This window comes from Ctenopharyngodon idella, chromosome 20 (genome assembly GCF_019924925.1).
Source record: "Ctenopharyngodon idella isolate HZGC_01 chromosome 20, HZGC01, whole genome shotgun sequence".
Lineage (NCBI taxonomy): Eukaryota > Metazoa > Chordata > Actinopteri > Cypriniformes > Xenocyprididae > Ctenopharyngodon > Ctenopharyngodon idella.
The window spans coordinates 24,521,932-24,540,598 of NC_067239.1; the positions used below are offsets into that span (position 1 = coordinate 24,521,932).

Consider the following 18,667-nt stretch of genomic DNA (forward strand, 5'->3'; position numbering starts at 1 on the left):
ATATCCAAGAACCACTTATGGAGCATATGAATTAGATAAGACAACAAAACTAATTAAAGGTTAAGCAAATGATAATTATGTTATTTTTGTGCCAAAACACAGTAATTACACAACCAGAAAAACACACGTTGGTCAAGTGCGACTTGAAATACCGAAAAGATTTTGAGGCTATATTTAGATAATTGGGCTCAGGCAAAGGTCTTTAAGAGTTATTGGGCAATTTCTGGCAAACATTGAAAGTAATGGTTACAAATGCACATTTTTTTCTGATGACTTACCTCTGTAGATTTGTGTGTGTGTGTGTGTGTGTGTGTGTTGCTTTTTTTTTTTACCACTAATTTTATACATACAGTACTGTGCTAAAATCATTAGATGCAAAAAAATCTCAATTACAATATTTGTAAAAGGAATATTTGAAATTATGTTTGAATTTTTCCTACTGGCATAGATAACCCTATTAAAACAAATGTTGTTGTGAAGCATCTAATGTGCGTTTGCACAGTTTGTATATGCTGTAAGAACACACAGTACTAAATATGTAAACAACATGCTAAATATTTAGTACTGTGTGTACTCTGAGTGCAATTGGCAGTTTGCTATTTATGAGACCATCGGTGTACGGCAAGATGACGACAAAGCGATCTAAATATAATAGACTATCAGAGGGTGGGCAGCCCTACAGTGCTCAACTGGTTCAAAATGCGTCAGCTCCACAAGAGCAGTATGTCTGCCATGGCTTACTGGGTATGCCTTGGCTAAAGGCAGCCTGAGAGCCACTTAATAACAGTGAAGAACAGATTTTTCACCATATGCCATGCAGGTCTTGCTGGGCTTGCATCTAGCCCTTCTATTCTACTGCCCGCCTGCTTGTCTGCCTGCCTGCCTGATCACTTCCTCCCTGCCACTGTACATTATACGTCTCTATTCCGCTCGGGTGTGGAATCGTATGTCCATAATGTACAAGATACGATCAAAGTCAAACTTCCAGGAGAAGATTAAGCACAGCTAAACATCCTCTCCTGGCTCCTGTCCTGCGAAAACATGACGCCTTTGAGGCTGTAGGTGGAGTGATTTAGAGTTCTGCATTAATGGAAAGGTTCTCCTGCTCTTGGCCAGACTCCTGCTCTGTCTCCTTGGCCTTAGTCTATGGATGGAAAGTAACCTCTCTGTATGTACCTGCACGCCTCCAGCTTTTCCACAAGCCACCAAAGCAAAACTGATGTTGTTCTTTCCCCGAGTGTTTCCAAATGAATCACTTTTAAAGGTGGCAGGGGTGATCACAGTTTAAACTCCTCTGACTAGAAAGCTCTCATCTGTCTCGTCCTTCTTGCTGATGTTTGTATTATCCTTTTTTAACTTTATTTGTCAGGAGACTGCCACACTTTATTCACCATTTTGAAATTGGTGATCATAGATGGTGAAAATATTCATATGCTTTCCGTGTATGGAGTTACATAACAGTAGTGGTTCAACGGTTCACAAAACTCACAGTTCGGATCATATCGCGGTTTTTAATTCATGGATCTTTTTTATTTTGGAAAGCCAACATTATTACTGTTCTATGTTAGCAATTGAAATTTGTAACTTTGCTTTCCCTTTAATACTTAAAGCACACTTTAAGTACTTTGATACCACAGCAAAAACTACTAGCCTAACTAATAAAGTTCAAACATTAAAGGCAATTGAACAGTCAGTAAAAAAAAAAAAAAAAGATCAAAAACACTAATTACAAGCATAGATAAATACAATATTACAAAATTACAAATAAAGTAAGGTCTAACTGTAGTGTATTCAGGTACAGATGTACACCCTCAAGCCATCCTAGGTGTATATGACTTTTTTCTGATGAATACAATTGGAGTTATATTAATAATCACCCTGATGCTCCCAAACTTTATAATGACAGTGCACGGAAACCACCTGTTTGAAGCTCAAAAAAAGGACATACATCCATCATAAACATACTCCACGCGGCTCTGGGGGGTTAGTAAAGGCCTTCTGAAGCAAAGCGATGCAATTGTGTAAAAAAAATATCTGTATTTAACACATTATAAAGTAAAATAACTAGCTTCCACCAGACCACCTTCCGTATTAAACGTACGAAACAAGCGTAACTTATGCGACGTCAGTGACGCTTTTCTGGCCTGGTTATTAATATAACTCCGATTGTATTCGTCTGAAAGAAGAAAGTCATCTACACCTAGGGTGGCTTGAGGGTGAATAATCTTTTAAAGGGTAAGTCGTTATTTTGTTTTTTTTGGCGCACCAAAAATATTCTCGTCGCTTTATAATATTAATATTGAACGAGTTGGCTTTTCCATCCAATAATAATGGGATCTCGCACAGCTTGAGCAGCCACATTAACCTTTGGTAAAGTATGGTGTGATAGCACCAGGCCTTAAGTTTATATATCCAATTTACTGATCCACATCTGATTTTTTTTTCAACTGTTTATGTTTACAGACATAACTGACTGTGTTTCCAAGAATACTTGCCGAGACTGGTATTTTGACACAATTTTGTGTATGTGTCTATTCAAGTGCACGATGTGAAAGAGGAGTCAATTAGCTGTTCATGCGCTATATGAAACGCGCACTTCGGGTGTGCTGAATTGATAGTGAAGCTTAGCAATTAATCTGCAAATCTCATGCTTGCCGAACCGTGGGGCCTTGCCCGTACAGATCACGGATCAACTACAATACGGTTAACCCCTACATTAACAGCTGTATCATTTGGCATCACAGCGTGATGTAATTTTCTTTGGAAAAGAAAAAAAAAATGTTTGCATATGAATGAAAAAAAAATCTAAAAATATAGAAGTCCATTGCTAAAAAATAAAAATTTAAATGTAAAATGTTGGATAGGCAATTCGACCAGCAGAACGTTGAGCCTTTAGGATTGTATTTATAGTGCACAAGCATTGTAGCATTTGTTGTGCACTCTTAAAAATAAAGGTTCCAAAAGGGGTGTAGGGATGCAATAGAAGAACAATTTAGGGAACGTTTCTGTTAACAGATCTTAAAAGAACCATTTTTTTCTTAGTGTGAACAATATTTCAATAATAAAGAACCCTTTCCCACTATAAAGACCATTTGTGCAATGGAAATGTTCCAATAAAGTTGTCTTTTACCCCACCCTGCAGATGCTTTAACATCTGCCATGGTTAATAGCTGACTGTACAGAAATTCATTGACTTATATAGTGACTCTTGCACTATGTGACAGTAACATTCCATCAGCTTACTGTCATGACATAAAACACATGATACATGTCAGCACAGAAGCAATTAGTTAGCACAGCAAGAAAATCTCTGAGCAAGTATTCTTCCATGATAAGAGGGGGAAAATTATTGCCTGTAAATTGATTTGGAAAGTTTTACAGAAGCCCTTCAGCACAAGAGAACGCTGGAGGGAACAGGCCGTAAACAGTGCTATAAGTCTGACTTTGAGACCGTCGCTGTCTCCTTTACATCTGGTTCTTATTATGGCTCAGAAGTTCCCTCCAAGCCATATATGTCTGTCCCTCTCAGTATACAGACAGGCCCAGACAAACAAGGTCAGCATAGTGAACCACATCACCTAACAATCCACTCCCTTACATATGCTTACATATGTCTTATCTGTGTGCCTTAATGAGCACTGATAGCAAACATAGGGTGAATTCAGGTTGATTGGGACACTTTTTCCATGTCATCTCAATGGAAGAAAGTGTCCCAATCAACCTGAATTCACCATACTATTGACATAAGTTGCCCGAGTGCACTTGATCATTTCATAGACTATCTTGATTTATAATTCAGGCCAGTATAGTGGAGCTGGGTACAAATGTTGATTTTCTGAGATTTTCATGTGTAGTCTATAGAAGCCACTAAATAAAAAAATAAAAACAGTAATTGTGACATTTTATTTCAGAATTCTGACTTTTTTTCTCACAATTCTGACTTTTTTTTCTCACAATTGTGAGATATAAACTCGCAATTGTGAATCTTTTTTCTTGCAATTCTTGCTTTTTTTCTCGCAATTGCGAGTATATATCTCAGAATTGACTTTATATCACGCAATTGCGAGTTTATATCTCAGAATTGACTTTATATCATGCAATTGCGAGTTTATATCTCAGAATTGACTTTATATCATGCAATTGTGAGTTTATATCTCAGAATTGACTTTATATCACGCAATTGCGAGTTTATATCTCACAATTCTGACTTTATATCACGCAATTGTGAGTTTATTTCTCAGAATTGTGACTTTATTATTCCAACTTTATTGTGAGACAAAAAGTCAGAATTGCGAGATAAAAAGTTATTGTTTTTATTTTTTTATTTAGCGGCGGAAACAGGCTTCCATAGTAGTCTGATTTAAAAAAAAACAAAACAAAAACACTGATTAGTTGATCTGTAATTTAGGGTAAAAATAGCAATAATTGAAAAGCAATTGAATTGCATATTTTTGACCCTGTTGTTATTTTTTAAATGTATATTATTATTTTTAAATTTATCATTTTAAAATTATATTTTGTACTGTACCAAGTTAGAAGATTCCCTGTGTAATTTACAGCACTTGTTTAAGAAAGAATTACAGTTCAAAACTTTGGGGTTGGTAAGATTTTTAAATGTTACTTTAAAAAAAAAAAAAAAAAAAAACTCGCTTGGTTGTATTTATTGATCAAAAATACAGAAATTTAAAGTAACCATTTTGCATTTGAATACATTTTAAAATGTATTTTATTCCTGTGATCAAAGCTGAAATTTCAGCATGAATACTCCAATCTTAAGTGTCACATGATGCTTTAGAGATCATTCTAATATGCTGATTTCTTATTATCAATGTTGTGCTGCTTAACATTTTTGTGGAAACAAAAAAAAAATACTTTTTTTCTTTGATAAATAGAAAGTTGAAAAGAACAGAATTTATTTGAAATAAACGTAACAAATTTCTTTGTCACTTTTGATCAAATTAATGTGTCCTTGCTGACTATTACTTTCTTAAAAGAAAAATCAAATTCTACATGAATTGGGAGATTTGTATCAACATCCTGCTCTACAGTGTGGTGCAGATAAGAAAAGGCTTGTCATGGTAACCGTCATTAAATACTGTTTGCTTCCCGTTATTGCATATTTCAAAGATCAGTAGATCTGACAAACATTTTATTGATGTTAGGATTGCATTTTTTAAATATTGCAAGTCACGTGCGTGCTCTGCGCTGTATTACTGCTCGTGTACAGTATAGTGTTAAAAAAACAGTTAAATCCTAAACCAACAGATGGCAGTATGTCTTAAAGAAAAGACCAGGACGCATACAGTTTACACACACACACACTGTAACACTGCAGCATGTGCCTATGACATACTGCCAAATGTGAGAAGTTTGAAATTACACTAAATTTAGCTTGAGGCCTCTCAGTAAATTTCTATAGACTGATCTCCAGACATGATCCTATTCTCAGAGTTTGTCAGAGATGACATCCGGTCACCTCCAGCAGGACAGGCACTGTTGTCGCCCTTGAATAAAGCTGTGTAGGAACATTGACTACACATGGAAAATGTGGGCTGTGGTTTTCTTCTCTTCTTGGCAAGAGGCTGCCGTAGTAAAAAAAAAAAAAAAATGGAAAAATGTTAACCGTTCCAAACATATGTTCCCATGGAAGGGGGCAGCACTTTTGGTTGGTCCCCCAACCTATGTACAGGCCTAACGTTCTAATTATCAATTATTTTCTCCACAGTCTGTACAGAAGCTGTTTAGACATAAAACAGCAGAGGAAAATATGTCAGTCTGGTTAAATAGATCACAAACATTTATTGTAGCTTGTGTGTTCCAGTTCATTCTAATCACCATCAGTTTAAACAAGGTTGCCGCTATTTTTTGAGACTTTTGGTATTTGTGTGCTTGTGTAGAATTCTGATACACGCAATTTTATGACAGCAATCAAGTTTCTTCTTGCCCAATAAAATGATTCAGCTGCATAAGGCTATATTGCGCAATCATTCTATAGAGGGAGGCGTGTGAAATGGTTCATTATGTAGAAAAGGGAGGGAAACCATGTCACATTTCTTAAACATTCAAGATTTCCTCATTGTTCAAGAAGCACAATTCCCTTTGTTCAGTTAAACAGTAATAGATGTGTCACATGATGACGCCATATAGTTAATGATAAATGGATTATGTCTTATTTTGGCAATAATCAAGAATAGTAAACAAAGGAACACCATATTATTTCAAAAGTAATGTGACAAACAATACAATGGATTTTTCCCAATAATCTGTGCACTTTATCAGCTTTTGGATGACGTGGTGGTACAAGGTCAACATATTTCCAATCGGAGAGTCTCAGGAATATGTTCAGCTCCTGTAACTATGTTAAATGTGCAAAATTTGTAGATATTTTCGTCAGTTCCAATACTGTAGATGTGGTGAAATTTTGGGGAGCAAAAGTTTTAAGTTTAAATAGGTTGAAAATATAAGGTTCAAGGTCAGTAGTCCTTTAAAACTTGGTCTTTCAAAAAAAAATGCATTTTTTTCAGAGAACGCAAATGATCACATCAATGATTACTATAAGTTTGCAACTACTTTTCTTGCTGTTGAGATTAAAAATAATTTGAAAGACTGAAGACTATTAGATAAAGATTGATAGGTTGATCTAATTGGTAAATGCACAAAAGATGTCTCATCAACCTACTTGTGTCAACATGTATTAACGTTTTGGCGTTACAGTTTTCATGTACAGTCAGACTACTAAAATTAGCAGTGCTAGATATCTTTGTGTACTGACGTCAATCTGATCATGTGGCTGATCCCGTTCAGATTTGTTGTTTTGTCTTTGCTTTCTTCACCTCTCTTTTGTACAAAAGTTGAAAGAGAATTTGAGCATTTGCATTTTTGAAAAACATTAAGACATCACGGACATGCAAAGTTGCCATAGTTGTATTTATTTGAAAACAGCAATCTGTATTTTTTTCACCTGTGCTGTGATTCGTCAAAACCGATATTGTACATAGTTTTTCCACTGAAAATCACAAAGATACCCTTTTTATTTTTTTTTTATTATTTTTATAATTATGTTTGTCTTTTATTCTTTTTTGTTTGTTTCAATACAATGATTTGTGCTTTTGATACCTTAGGTTTTAAAGACATGTTAATACAGTTAAGTGGATAGCAGGGACTACTGACAAAAATGTCAAAGGAGTCAATTACATAGATCATATACACACAATACAAAATACAGATATACACACAAGAGTGCACTGGCTTCATTCTCCAGTTCAGTTAGGTTGCTTAAACTCAAAACATGTAAAAAAAAAAAAAAAAAAAAAAAAAAAAACCTATTTCCAATCCCAGTTCTAAAAGTGATATAATTTGGGATTCTTTAGGAAGGTTTAGGAAACATAAGGTGCATTTTAGGAGTTCTCAGTATTGGAGTTTTTGTATGTATAGTTATAAAAGTGTTTGAGGACTGATGACATGGCCCATGACGAACTCCTTCAATGTATGAATATGTATGGCTATGAGCGTACAGAACCGTAGGCATCCAATATTTACATCTGTTGGAATGTTCCCCATACTAATCATCAACAAGTCAAGTACTTCAAGCAACATAATTCACAGAAGATCAAAATACCTTTCACATCTACCTCAGTAAGTGGTGGAGGAAATGCAGAAGTGCGAAAGTTGATTCACTTGCTTAATGCTTAACAGTTCTACATTTAAAATGTGAACGGTGAAATCACAACTAGTGTAGCCTACCAGCCAATAGGAAAGAGAAGGGTACAAGCACTTAGAACCAACTACCATACTGTATGTGGGTGTCAATCTAAAACATGTGCAGATATATTTGTTTTTTTTTTTCTGTATACTAGGTATATAAACATTTACTTAAATTATATAGAATTCTAAATAAAGCGCGTTTACTGAGAAGTATATGCACACATACTTCTAATATATAAAGCCATATTACATGTACATAATTTTTGCTCTAATTATGGTATAGCAAAACCCATGCTTTACATAGAAAAGGCATCCACAACATTAAGAAAAATGTACAATTTATGAAACAAGATACAATAAATAGTATTATAGAATCGCTGCTGTACACAAAAGCCATTTAATTTCACACATATAAAAATATGTTTTAGTGCAACCTTACATGTATTGATACTTCACATCATTCAGACCGAAAGTGTCCAAAAAGACGGTAAATTGCATTTATTACAAAGCGGGGTACACAAAACTCGATATATATTTACATGTCTTCCTGTTTAATGCTTATAAGAATATAAGCAAAAAGTAAAGAAAAGGCACACACATCTGTACATTTTTTAAAAGTACCAGACAAAGTCCATAAGCAATTTTGGTCAGGCTCATATATGTATAAGTTAACATATATATATATATATATATATATGTCTATTCTTTGAAACTTTAAATAAGAAAGTAATTATAGTTGAGATAGCAAACCATGTTATAAAAGGCATGCTATACATGTACATTGAACCCACGGAATCAGTTCACTTTTCAAGACTGATTTTGTGTGTGTGCATGGATGTACATTTGTAAATATAAAATGTGTTAGCATAATTTACCACTCTCCCTTCGACCTTGTTCACCTGTTGTTAATAGCGTCTTTTGAATCTTTGCCTTTCTTTATGGTCGCTGGCCTCTCTCCACGGCCCTGTTGGCCAGGCGCTCGCTCTGCCGTCTCTGTGTTGTAGAGAGTGGGATGGCTTGCTGCGGGAGTCTTTGATGTGGCAGACATACTGCTCTCTGCTCTGGAGTGTAGGGGGTGACTGATCTCTGAGCTGCAATAGTGCTGCGCTCTCGCCGCACAGTCTTGCTGAGCTGCGGGTGAGTGAGATAATGTGTGCTGATGGTAAGGATCGACAGGAACTGACGATTTTTCGGGGGTTTCCTCAGAGGCGATGCACAGCGACGCAATTGCCTTAGTGCACGTTTGGATGCACTCTTCTTGCTTGCTTTCCTTGTCGGACACGTCGGTGCTGTCCTCTCGTGACTTTTGTGAGGAAGGTGATGGAGCATTGGGGGACATGGATTTTTCATGGGGTTGAGGCGAGTCTTCTGGGCCTCTGCTGGAGGGCCCTCTGCCCTCAGAAAGGTGGTAGGACACCTCACTGGTGCTGGACTCCTCCGAGGTGCTCTTCTGCAGGGGGAGGCGTGTAGGGTGGCCATGACCTGTGACAGAAGCGGGCACAGAATGGACCATCTGGATGCCGCCAATGGGTATCATGGAGAACGGAGTGCGGATCTGTTGCTGGGAGTGCAGGGGAAGGTGGCTAAATAATCCCTGGTGGACGCTAGAGGCATCTGTGTTGCGCGCATCCCCTTGACGATGAGATGTCTTTCGCTGGTCCTAAACAGTTAGAACACATGGTTCATTTACATTGCAAATTGTCAAAATTCCAGGACAAAAAAAGCAGTGTTCAAATTCACGTTGGATGATAAGATTAGCAAAGAATTCTTGAAATACTTATTCTGCTTATCTGGGGCCTGTTTCACAGTTATTTAAACTGGACCTCTTCGAAAGTTTGGAAAATTTAACAAGACCAACAAAGAACAAAAACAACAGTTGCCAGTAAAAAGGGCCAAGCTTACATAATAGACCTTGCTCATTTGTCTTATTATCCCCCTAGCTTCGTGGGAACAAGCCAGGTAGAGCTGAAATGAATTACTATACTGCATACACTGTATAGGCACTGCAGGTTCCCATTTTCTCCAGAGGGTTCTTAACTAGTACACAGTATAAATAGAAATGCTCCATTCTGTTGTATGATAGCCATTTGTTAGTCTGTTAGAGACATAACTGGCTATCACTGCAATTTATTTGTCCACACTTGTCTTGCAATTGTATACTTCAGCATTCTATATTTCATTCAGAATCATATACTTATTATTAGTCCTCATTTTGAACAGCAATGATTTTAACTCATCAAAGTATGCAACCATGTGCACGGTGTAATTTTGAGATGGACTGGATATGGTTGCCTAGCTAGTGCACTGTTTACAGCTATATTAATTTTCTAAAACAAATGAAATGTGAAAAACAGTTCCGTAATGACTGGAGCTATAGTGTTTTAACTGTTTATGAGGCATGTATAATAACTTACCATCTCCAATTCTGCATGGCCCTTGGTCTTTTGGCTTAATGATATCATCTCTGCATGTGGACTGGGGCTGAGCGCCCATGGGCTACTTTGATAATGGAGAGCCCTCCTGGGGGACACAGGTCTGATCATGCCCCTGCGGCTTCTGGGAGAAAGTCTACCCGAGAGATCCCTTCCTGGGGATGTCGGCCGTCCTGTCTGGGAGATGGGAGAGAGATGTCCTCTAGGAGAAAGGTCCCTCCTTGGTGACAAATCCCTTCTATAAACATCCCGCCTGGGGGAGATATGCCTAAGGGGAGATGCTTCACGCCTTGGTGACAAACGGCCACGTGGGGAGAGGTCCCTTCGAGGGGACAGATACCGCCTAGAGGAAGGTGAGCTTTCTCGAAGAGGGGAGGAATCACAGCCAGGTGAAGACAGACGGGAGCAGAAGTCAAAGGAGGATGAGCTGTGTTCCAGGTCTTCATCCATAGAGCTAGGCACATCCAGTCTGTTTTTGTGATCTTCACCCAGAGCCCCTTGAAGGAGCTTCTGGTATTCAGCCATCTGGGCCTCTCCAGCTTTCTCACTGGGTGCCATGAGTTGGGTGATCTGAATACTGGGCAGACTAGTAAAATAAGTGAAAAGAGGCTGTTTGGAGACAGAGGCCAGAGACTCCGGGGTGGATTCCTGTGAAGCAGCGACAGTGATGGAGTGTGAGGGGATGGCACATGGCTGTGGGCTTGTGCTTCGAGACCGTGTTTTCGGTGTTGAATCACCATCATACTCGTCATCCTCATCTTCGTCTTCATCAACTTCATCACCATCCTCTTCAGCACCCTCCGAGTCATCAGCGTCAGAAAATTGGTGCTCTGCCATTATCTCTGACATCTTCTCTGATGCTCTTTGAACCTCCTCAGTGGTGTCTGGGAAAACATGAACAATGGCACATTTTCACAACTGACTTTCACAGGTCAGCATTGTTTGAGGTGTGGTGAAATCAAAGTGTTTCATTTATTCCTTTGAACAAAACTGCATAAACCTTGGCCTAGAAAGGTTACTGGGTTTCTTTGCCTCTTGTGCTCAAAAATGTTCTTTTTAATTTTACTGTTTTTAATTAGGCTAATATTCCTGTACTGGTACAACTTTCAGCTTCAAATATATTGCAATGTTGGGTCCTCTCAATAAAACCATACCTGGTTCTTCTGCCTCAGCCTCATCCACAGATGTCACTGACACTCCAAGCTCTAAGCACTTTTTCATGTGAGCTTTTGACTTCATGTGTTTCGTAAGGTTTCCTGAAAACAGATTTTAAAATGTGTTTGAATTATTTCTAACCCTCAATTTATTCTAATAAAGTAGTACAGAGATCTTCTGTTGTTCAGTGTGGTACAGACAAATGTTTTTTTTTATTTTTTTTATTTATTTATTTAAAACTTATACGAATCATGGTTTTATTCAAACTATAAGACGTTATGTGTGTATTTGCTTGTGTGTTGTTATTGGAAATGAATGAGAAAACCCACCTTTTGTTTTAAAAGCAAAGTTGCAAAACTTGCAGACATATGGCCTGACATCTGTGTGTGTGCGAATATGTTTCTTCAGCATGCTTGGCTTTTTGCAGCGGATCCCGCACTCCTCACAGATGTACTTTCCCCGGCCTCGGCCACGCACATAAACATAGTCTTCGTTGGATTTGTACCTGAAATAAAAACAAGGAAAGGGTTATTAACATTATTGGAAGGTATCAAATATATTGGTGAATACTGCTGATGGGGAATTAAATCACATACATCAAAAAGCTCATGTTATATATTTTGAAAGGAATGATTCTTTTATATGTTTTTATATGTTTTATAACTAAAACATTTTCACAGCTGTATCGATTTAAGTTTTTGTTCCTGCACAGGATAATATTATATGGAGCACCAAATATTTTAAAAGCACAAGTTTCATTTTAAATATATATCGAAGGCACATGCATTTACAGTACATGTGTAATCTATATTATGATACAAAAACACAAAACAACAATATATCATTCACATTTCAGCTGCTTCAGTTTTAACCGATTTAGGCACCATTAAATGAATTTGTACGCTGATAGATGTTGGATTCCTCAGCTCCTAATATTTGTTTCCCAGCAGTATTAAACTTTAATTGGGTTTTAGAAAAGGGGGAGTCTCATGTTCTATAAAGAACACTCAGTTAGATGTTAAAAAATAACCATACATCTTCACATACCCTCCTTCAAAGATTTTGATGCGAGTGGGTTCAGCCTGCTTTGAAGAAGCTTCTTTTTCTCCATGGTCCTCTTTTCCCCTGTCTCTTGAGCTAATTCCCTTCATTTTCTTCCCAAACTTCCCAACATCAAACTGTATAAGCTCAGGCTTCAACTGGAAATGTAAACAGAAAACAGTTTGAATAATGAACCCTAAAACTATAAGCATAAAACATAAGCAACAAGTTGGTCTGTCCATTTTTTTGTAATTAATTTTTAATAATTATTTGAGAAATTGAAAAATGAGCAACCGGCAACTTTTGTGTTTCGATTTTTTGGTGTTTCATTTTTTCACAATATATATCTGTATTATCTGTCTATAGAAATTACTATTAAAATCTCCATGTTCTAGAATGGGTATTTATTCACAAAAATCAATAGAATGAAATGTTTATTGTTATGTGTATAATAAACGTGTATAATATTTTTCTTTTCAATTAAATTTAAATTACTTAAAAAAAACTGTTCTTGTATATTTTAGGAAAGTCAGGACTACCTGCTCAAACTTCTGTTTCCACCGGAGGGATGAAACAAGTTTTCCAGTGCCAGGTTGATGCATAGCAGCCATTGTATACATCTCTGTGTTCTTCCTCTGTTTGGACCGAAGAAGTGCCAGAGTGGCCTTGGTGCTGAGGTTGAGTGGGTTGGGGTTGTAAGAGCTGACGCACCAAGAACCATACACAGAGGTTAGGGGAGTTGTATGTGCGTAATTTGGCTTGGTATAATTTAAGAAGCACCAGCTGACACTAGTTGGTGTGCGAAGACTTGGGAATTGAAAGAACTGATGGACATCTGCAAGATCAGTGAGTAGGAGAGTGCTACCAGCAACTCCTCCACCACCCTGATTGGCAGCTAGCTGCACCAGCATGTTTACTGGGAACTTGTTACCCATGTTCTGCTTGGATTCTTCTTGAGTATCACTTGAGGAGATTACTGATTGTGGACTTGAGCTTGCCTCTGGGGTAGACTCATCTACATCAAGCTCTTCTGGGGAATCTGCTCTGCTAGCCACATTTGTAATAATTTGCAAGGGTGGAATGAAGTTGTCTTTTGGAGGCACATCAGGTAAATGAGGTGCAGATGGGTACCCAAGTAATTTAGACGACAAGAAATCAGAGGGTGGAGATGAGGACATCCTCTCTTGTTCATCTATGGAGTCATCTCTCTTTGAAAATTCAGATTTGGGGGACTTATCATCTTTCGGTGCACTGGAATTGCTCAGCTCAACTGCACTAAGCTCTTTCACTATCTGTCCATACATCTTCTCTTCCTTGACCCGTTTCTGTTGTTTGGTTTCAATAAAAAGCTCAAGACTGCTAGCTGGCGACAACATTCTCTTGCTCCCCCCGATACTAGAGGAAGCATCTGTAGTAGAGATAGTTCCTGACGTCAGAGACAAAGGAATTCCTGTATTAAGGCTCCCAGGTAAATATTCAGGAACTTTCCATATTGGAAAATTTAAGGACCCTTCAGAATGTCCTAATATTTTGGATAAATTGATGCCTACTTGGTGCTTTGATCCAGTGCCTGTTAGTGAAGCAGTCGACACATTGTCTGTGCATATAACTCTGATAGAATTTGTGCTCTGAGCATGAGTGACAAAGACCTGTGAAACACTTGTATACATAACACTCCCATAAGATGGCACATTTGTCTGGATCCTGACTGGGACCAGCATTCCAGGGAGTGAGGGTTGTGAACCTACATTTTGAGTAGCAAAGATAGGCTGAACTTGTTGTAAGAAGCTTGTAGTCAGCACTTTAGATGACAAGACCCCAAGCTGCTGTGGGGAGGCTCTTGAGGGATAGGGATAGTTGTGACTTGCCCCATCGGTTTTTGAGTCTGTTTGCACTTGAATTTGATGTGGAGGTTGGTATTGTTTCTGTAGAATGGGCTGTAGATTTGGCTGTTTGATATGTAGTTTCTGTAACTGATGTGTCTGGAAAGCCAGGTGTTGCTTGTTTCTTTGTGTTGATTCAGGATGCCAGAGCATTGGCTGAAATGGCAAGAAGGGTGAGGTTGCCATGTTGCTCTGAAGTGAAGAGTGCTGAATTATATCCTGGGTCATGTGCTCATGCACTGAATGCTCACTATCTGATGAAAGCTGTGCAGGCAAACGAGGAGCATTCTGGAAATGATCCTCAGATTGGCTGTCCTCACTGATGCTTTGTTGCAGCAAGTGATGCGATCCTAGAACTGACTGTGTTGCTCTTCTGGGTCTTGCCATGTCACTAGTTACACAATAGGATGTACCAATTAAAGCAGCTTGAGAAACATGGTCAGAATGCTCTTGTTTGATATTCAACTCTGAGATTGGCTCTTGAACCACTACTTCAGGATAGACACTGAGAGATGCCTGTCTAACCAGGTAACCACGTCTACGCTCCTTCATAGCTGAAGCACTTGCATATACTTCCCCTTGTCTTGAACCGGTTGAAAGACTTCCATAATCAAATGACTTACTACGTATTTCTGGTACTTCAGTGAGCAAAGCACAGGGTGCCTGCTCTGATGAGGAGCGTCGCATCTCTCTTTGATGATGGCCTGGTATAGACAGAGAATGGCCACTGCCTGGAACAGTTAAGAACTCAGACTGCTTAGCAAAGTCTTCTTGTTTAGTTGGGGACACAGATTTGATGCTTTCCTCTCTGTCAAATGACATTGAAAAACTTGAGCTATGAGATAAGTTACTTTCTTGACTAGGGCTTCTTGAAAGGCTAGTACAAGTGGACTCAAAGCTTGACTCCCCAGAAGAGTGCTCCATATCTGCAAGACGCAGACGTTTCTTCTTTGGGGGTAGCTTCTCTGCAGGAAGCTGGGACAATGTTTCACTCCTTTGTGGCCACTGAAATTCCTCAACATGTTTCTCTGGTTCTTTCACTGGTACTTCAGGTTCTTTTTCTGGTTTGTCAGGCTCTTCTGTAACTCTTATTTCAGGCACTTGAATATTGGGTTGTCGTACAAGTTTGTGTGGCATATGATACAGTGGGTTAGAAGAGAAAGATCCATGCTCATTGTCACCCTGCTGCTGATGTTCCATGCTTTCTGATCTATGATGAGAATCAGGGCTCTGCACATCATCAATGTTTTCTGTGTCTGATTGCTCAGAAAGATGTCCAGCATGCTTATCTGGCTGATAAAATGGATGTTCAATTGATTCAGTCTTCTCAAATGAGTTTGGCCTGCTCAGCGAATTAGTATGTTGAATGACAGATATTACATTACCAGCAGTCTTTGTGTCTGAATCTTGAACAAGTACCACATCCTCTGGTGTCATACATGAGCCTCTGTCAAAACTGTCTGATGGACTGTGTGCTCTAAACATGGATCCCTTACTAGCAGGAGCAGCCTTGGCAGAATCTTGACTTCCTTGTCTTAGGTCATAGTCCCCTGTGATTTCAGTAGAGCCACTCCGACTGCCATCATCTTGTCCAAGGCAATCTTCCTCTTCACCAACACTCTTTTTCATGCGCCGTTTTCTTGTGGTGAACTCTGTCATTCCCACCTTTGTACCATATGAAGTGTATGCTGTGCGTACTTCTGGGCAAGCCATCTCTGAGCCAGAGCCTTTAAATTCTGGCATCAAAGACCCCCTCTCTCCCATTTTCAAAGAGTTCGGACCTGTGATCTTCCCGTAGTTCTCTGACTCTCCATGCCCTTCTTGGGCAGAGTGTTCAAAGGCACCCTGTCTCCTTAACCTCTTTAGACCCACGGCTCCTGTGTAAAAGACGTCATCTTGGGTCATCATCTCATCAAATGAGTGACTCCCTCTTAGACTTGGTGGGACATTGAGGTTGGTAGGGGAAGGTGTTGGCATTGAGTTGCTTCTAATAAGTGGCCCTGAATCAGAGGGTGCTTCAAGAAGACCTGTGTTAGTTTGGCAAGAGCCAGCATGATAATGCTTTGGGTCACATCCAGCAATTAATTGAGATTCTGCACAATCACTTTGATAAAATACATGACCCTCTGATATCTTTCCCATGGCCAACTCCTGCATGGCACTAGAATTGTTGATATTAGTGTCTTGACTAGCAATAGCTACCATCCCAACTGTGACTGATTGTCTAGATCTGGAGTTGGTTCTGTGGTACCAAGTTCTTCCAAACATTATCTCTTCATATGTCTTTACATTGGTGTTGGGTGGACTGATCTGCTGTTCAGCGCTCTCTGAGCGGGAAAAATAACCAGAATCAGTGCTACCTTTGCTGTGGGGGCTTAAGAGATTTTGCGACTGCTCTGAATCCTGGTCCTTTTTCTCAGTGAGTCTTAAGGCAAGTTTCTGTTTAACTGTATGAGACTCATCTCCTCTGCCCATCTGTCCACCAATAACTGAACCTTTAATGTCTGTAAACTGGGGACACTCTGTGGCAGGTGATGGAACCCCTTGTTTTGGAACAATTAAGATAGGCACTTTCATAGATGCCACGGACAGTTCCTCTGCTGGATCTGCATATGCTGGTCCCCTTTCCATTTGGCTCTTGTCAGACTCGAATGATATCTGTGGGCTACGTTTTTCAGGGAACATTGCCCCTTCTGCAGTTTCCTCATCAGTGTCTGTGCTTTGTTCACCGTCAGAGTGTGCCTCTGCTTCCCCAACTGAAGATGCTTGATCAGTGTCTGTTCGAGTTGCTAGCTCAGAGAATGGAACAAGTCCTGCTTTGATAGCATGAGCATGAGATTTTCTATGTTTATACAAATTGCTCTTGGTTTTGAATGAGAAACCACATGGAACACAGGGATAAGGACGCTCCCCTGTGTGGGACCGGATGTGTTTTTTGAGCACACTGGGTTTAGCACATGCCCTGCCACAGTAGTGACATATGTACTTTCCTGGCTTCTTGGGTTTTTGTTCCTTCTTATGACTTTCATCTGGCTGCTCGGGTCCAGATTGGGAAAACTGGCCAAAACCAGCTGGAGACTTCTGACGGGGAAATACTCCATGAGAGCGGGAGTGAACAGGAAACATATCATCTGGTGGCAGAGATTGCAGTGGACCAGAGAAAGGCCAGGCATGGGCCTCTAACCCAGGTTGTGGCTTTGTACCGCCAAGGAAAGGCTCTTGCGGGTATGAATGTGGCAATTGGTAGGAGTAAGGCCGAGGGAAAACCTGTTGAAACTGACTTTCTTGTGATGAGTGTGTCACTGCAGATGACATCAGCTTTCCAGAGCTAAACTTTTGAGTTGAGCTTGCAAGGCTTGTCCCACTTGTAAGACTTTGCTCACGATGTGAGTGTCTTTTAACATCTGGATCTGCGAAGGTACTTCTTTTTGTTACAGCTGAAGGCTCAGAGACCCATTTTCTTTGTAAGAGGTTCTTTTCCCGTTGCTCCTTGGTGCATTTTTGGCCAACAGCAGGTTCATGTGGCTCCATTTTTATTAGTACTTCAATGGGGTTTCTTAAGATGGATGTTTGCTAAATTTCATTCATGTACGCTGTCATGCCAGATGAGTTACTTAAGTGACTCCTAAATAAAAGGTCCTTCCACTTCCATAGTTCAAGTGTCGCTCCACTTTAAAAATGTAAATTATGTCCCTCGGTGACAATCAGGCCAGTATCTTTCCATCACTCATTTCAGCAGTCCATTCACTTTTTGTTTCATCCAAGGTTGTTCCTCCTCTGTTTAAAGACCTCTGATGTTTCAGTATCTATAAGAGAGAGAAAAAATAAAACCAAAGTTTGAACATTGCTTTTTAGACAAAGATTCTAAATGTATTACAGAAAATACTACATATTCAACACTACTACCTTAAGATTTGGAAAGTTGATATCTAAAAAAGCTGGGGAAAAATCATACTCAGCTGTCTAAACAAAACAGTATGGTAGTTGATCATGTGACTCTTGCTCATCATACTTCAAATACAGCTTGCTTTCTTGTTTTATTTCAGTTTGTTATGTAGGCAGCTGCACAGATGTGTACTTCTCGTCTAGCAAGTGTGTCAAGAGTTTTCAATGAACTGATGCAGAGGAGCTACCACCTCCCTCTGCTCATGAGTCATCATTAACAACCTTGCCCACTCATTTCCTAAAGTGACACAAACATATAAAAATAGCCCAAGGAATGCAAATGACATTCGAAGTAGTGTGGGTGGGTGTTTAAAGGGCAAACTCTAAGCATTTTCTTCCTTAAGAGTTTTGGGTTTTTCTAAGCTTTTGAAAACATTAACACTGTGAACACTTAATATTAAAAATACAGCATCAAGGTACAGTACAACTTTGGACAACTTTTTGTGCAACTTTACAGTACTCAAAGCAATAAATAGAACATGAATGTGTTTGTGAAGGGAAGATATG

The 18,667-nt window shown here is 39.1% G+C and overlaps 1 protein-coding gene across 6 annotated transcripts in view; it reads right to left on the minus strand.

Moving 5' to 3' along the window:
* Positions 1-6,908: 6,908 nt before the first annotated feature.
* Positions 6,909-18,667, minus strand: part of hivep2a (HIVEP zinc finger 2a) — an 82,392-nt gene continuing 70,633 nt past the window's right edge. For all 6 annotated transcript variants that reach the window (XM_051876534.1, XM_051876536.1, XM_051876532.1 and 3 more), the window contains 6 exons: positions 12,872-18,021; positions 12,339-12,490; positions 11,621-11,796; positions 11,291-11,392; positions 10,119-11,020; positions 6,909-9,364 (listed from right to left, as the gene is read on the minus strand). In XM_051876534.1, coding sequence (XP_051732494.1) covers positions 8,600-9,364; positions 10,119-11,020; positions 11,291-11,392; positions 11,621-11,796; positions 12,339-12,490; positions 12,872-17,746 — 6,972 coding nt within the window. In that variant the 5' untranslated portion in view covers positions 17,747-18,021 and the 3' untranslated portion in view covers positions 6,909-8,599. The remainder of the gene's footprint in view (positions 9,365-10,118; positions 11,021-11,290; positions 11,393-11,620; positions 11,797-12,338; positions 12,491-12,871; positions 18,022-18,667) is intronic.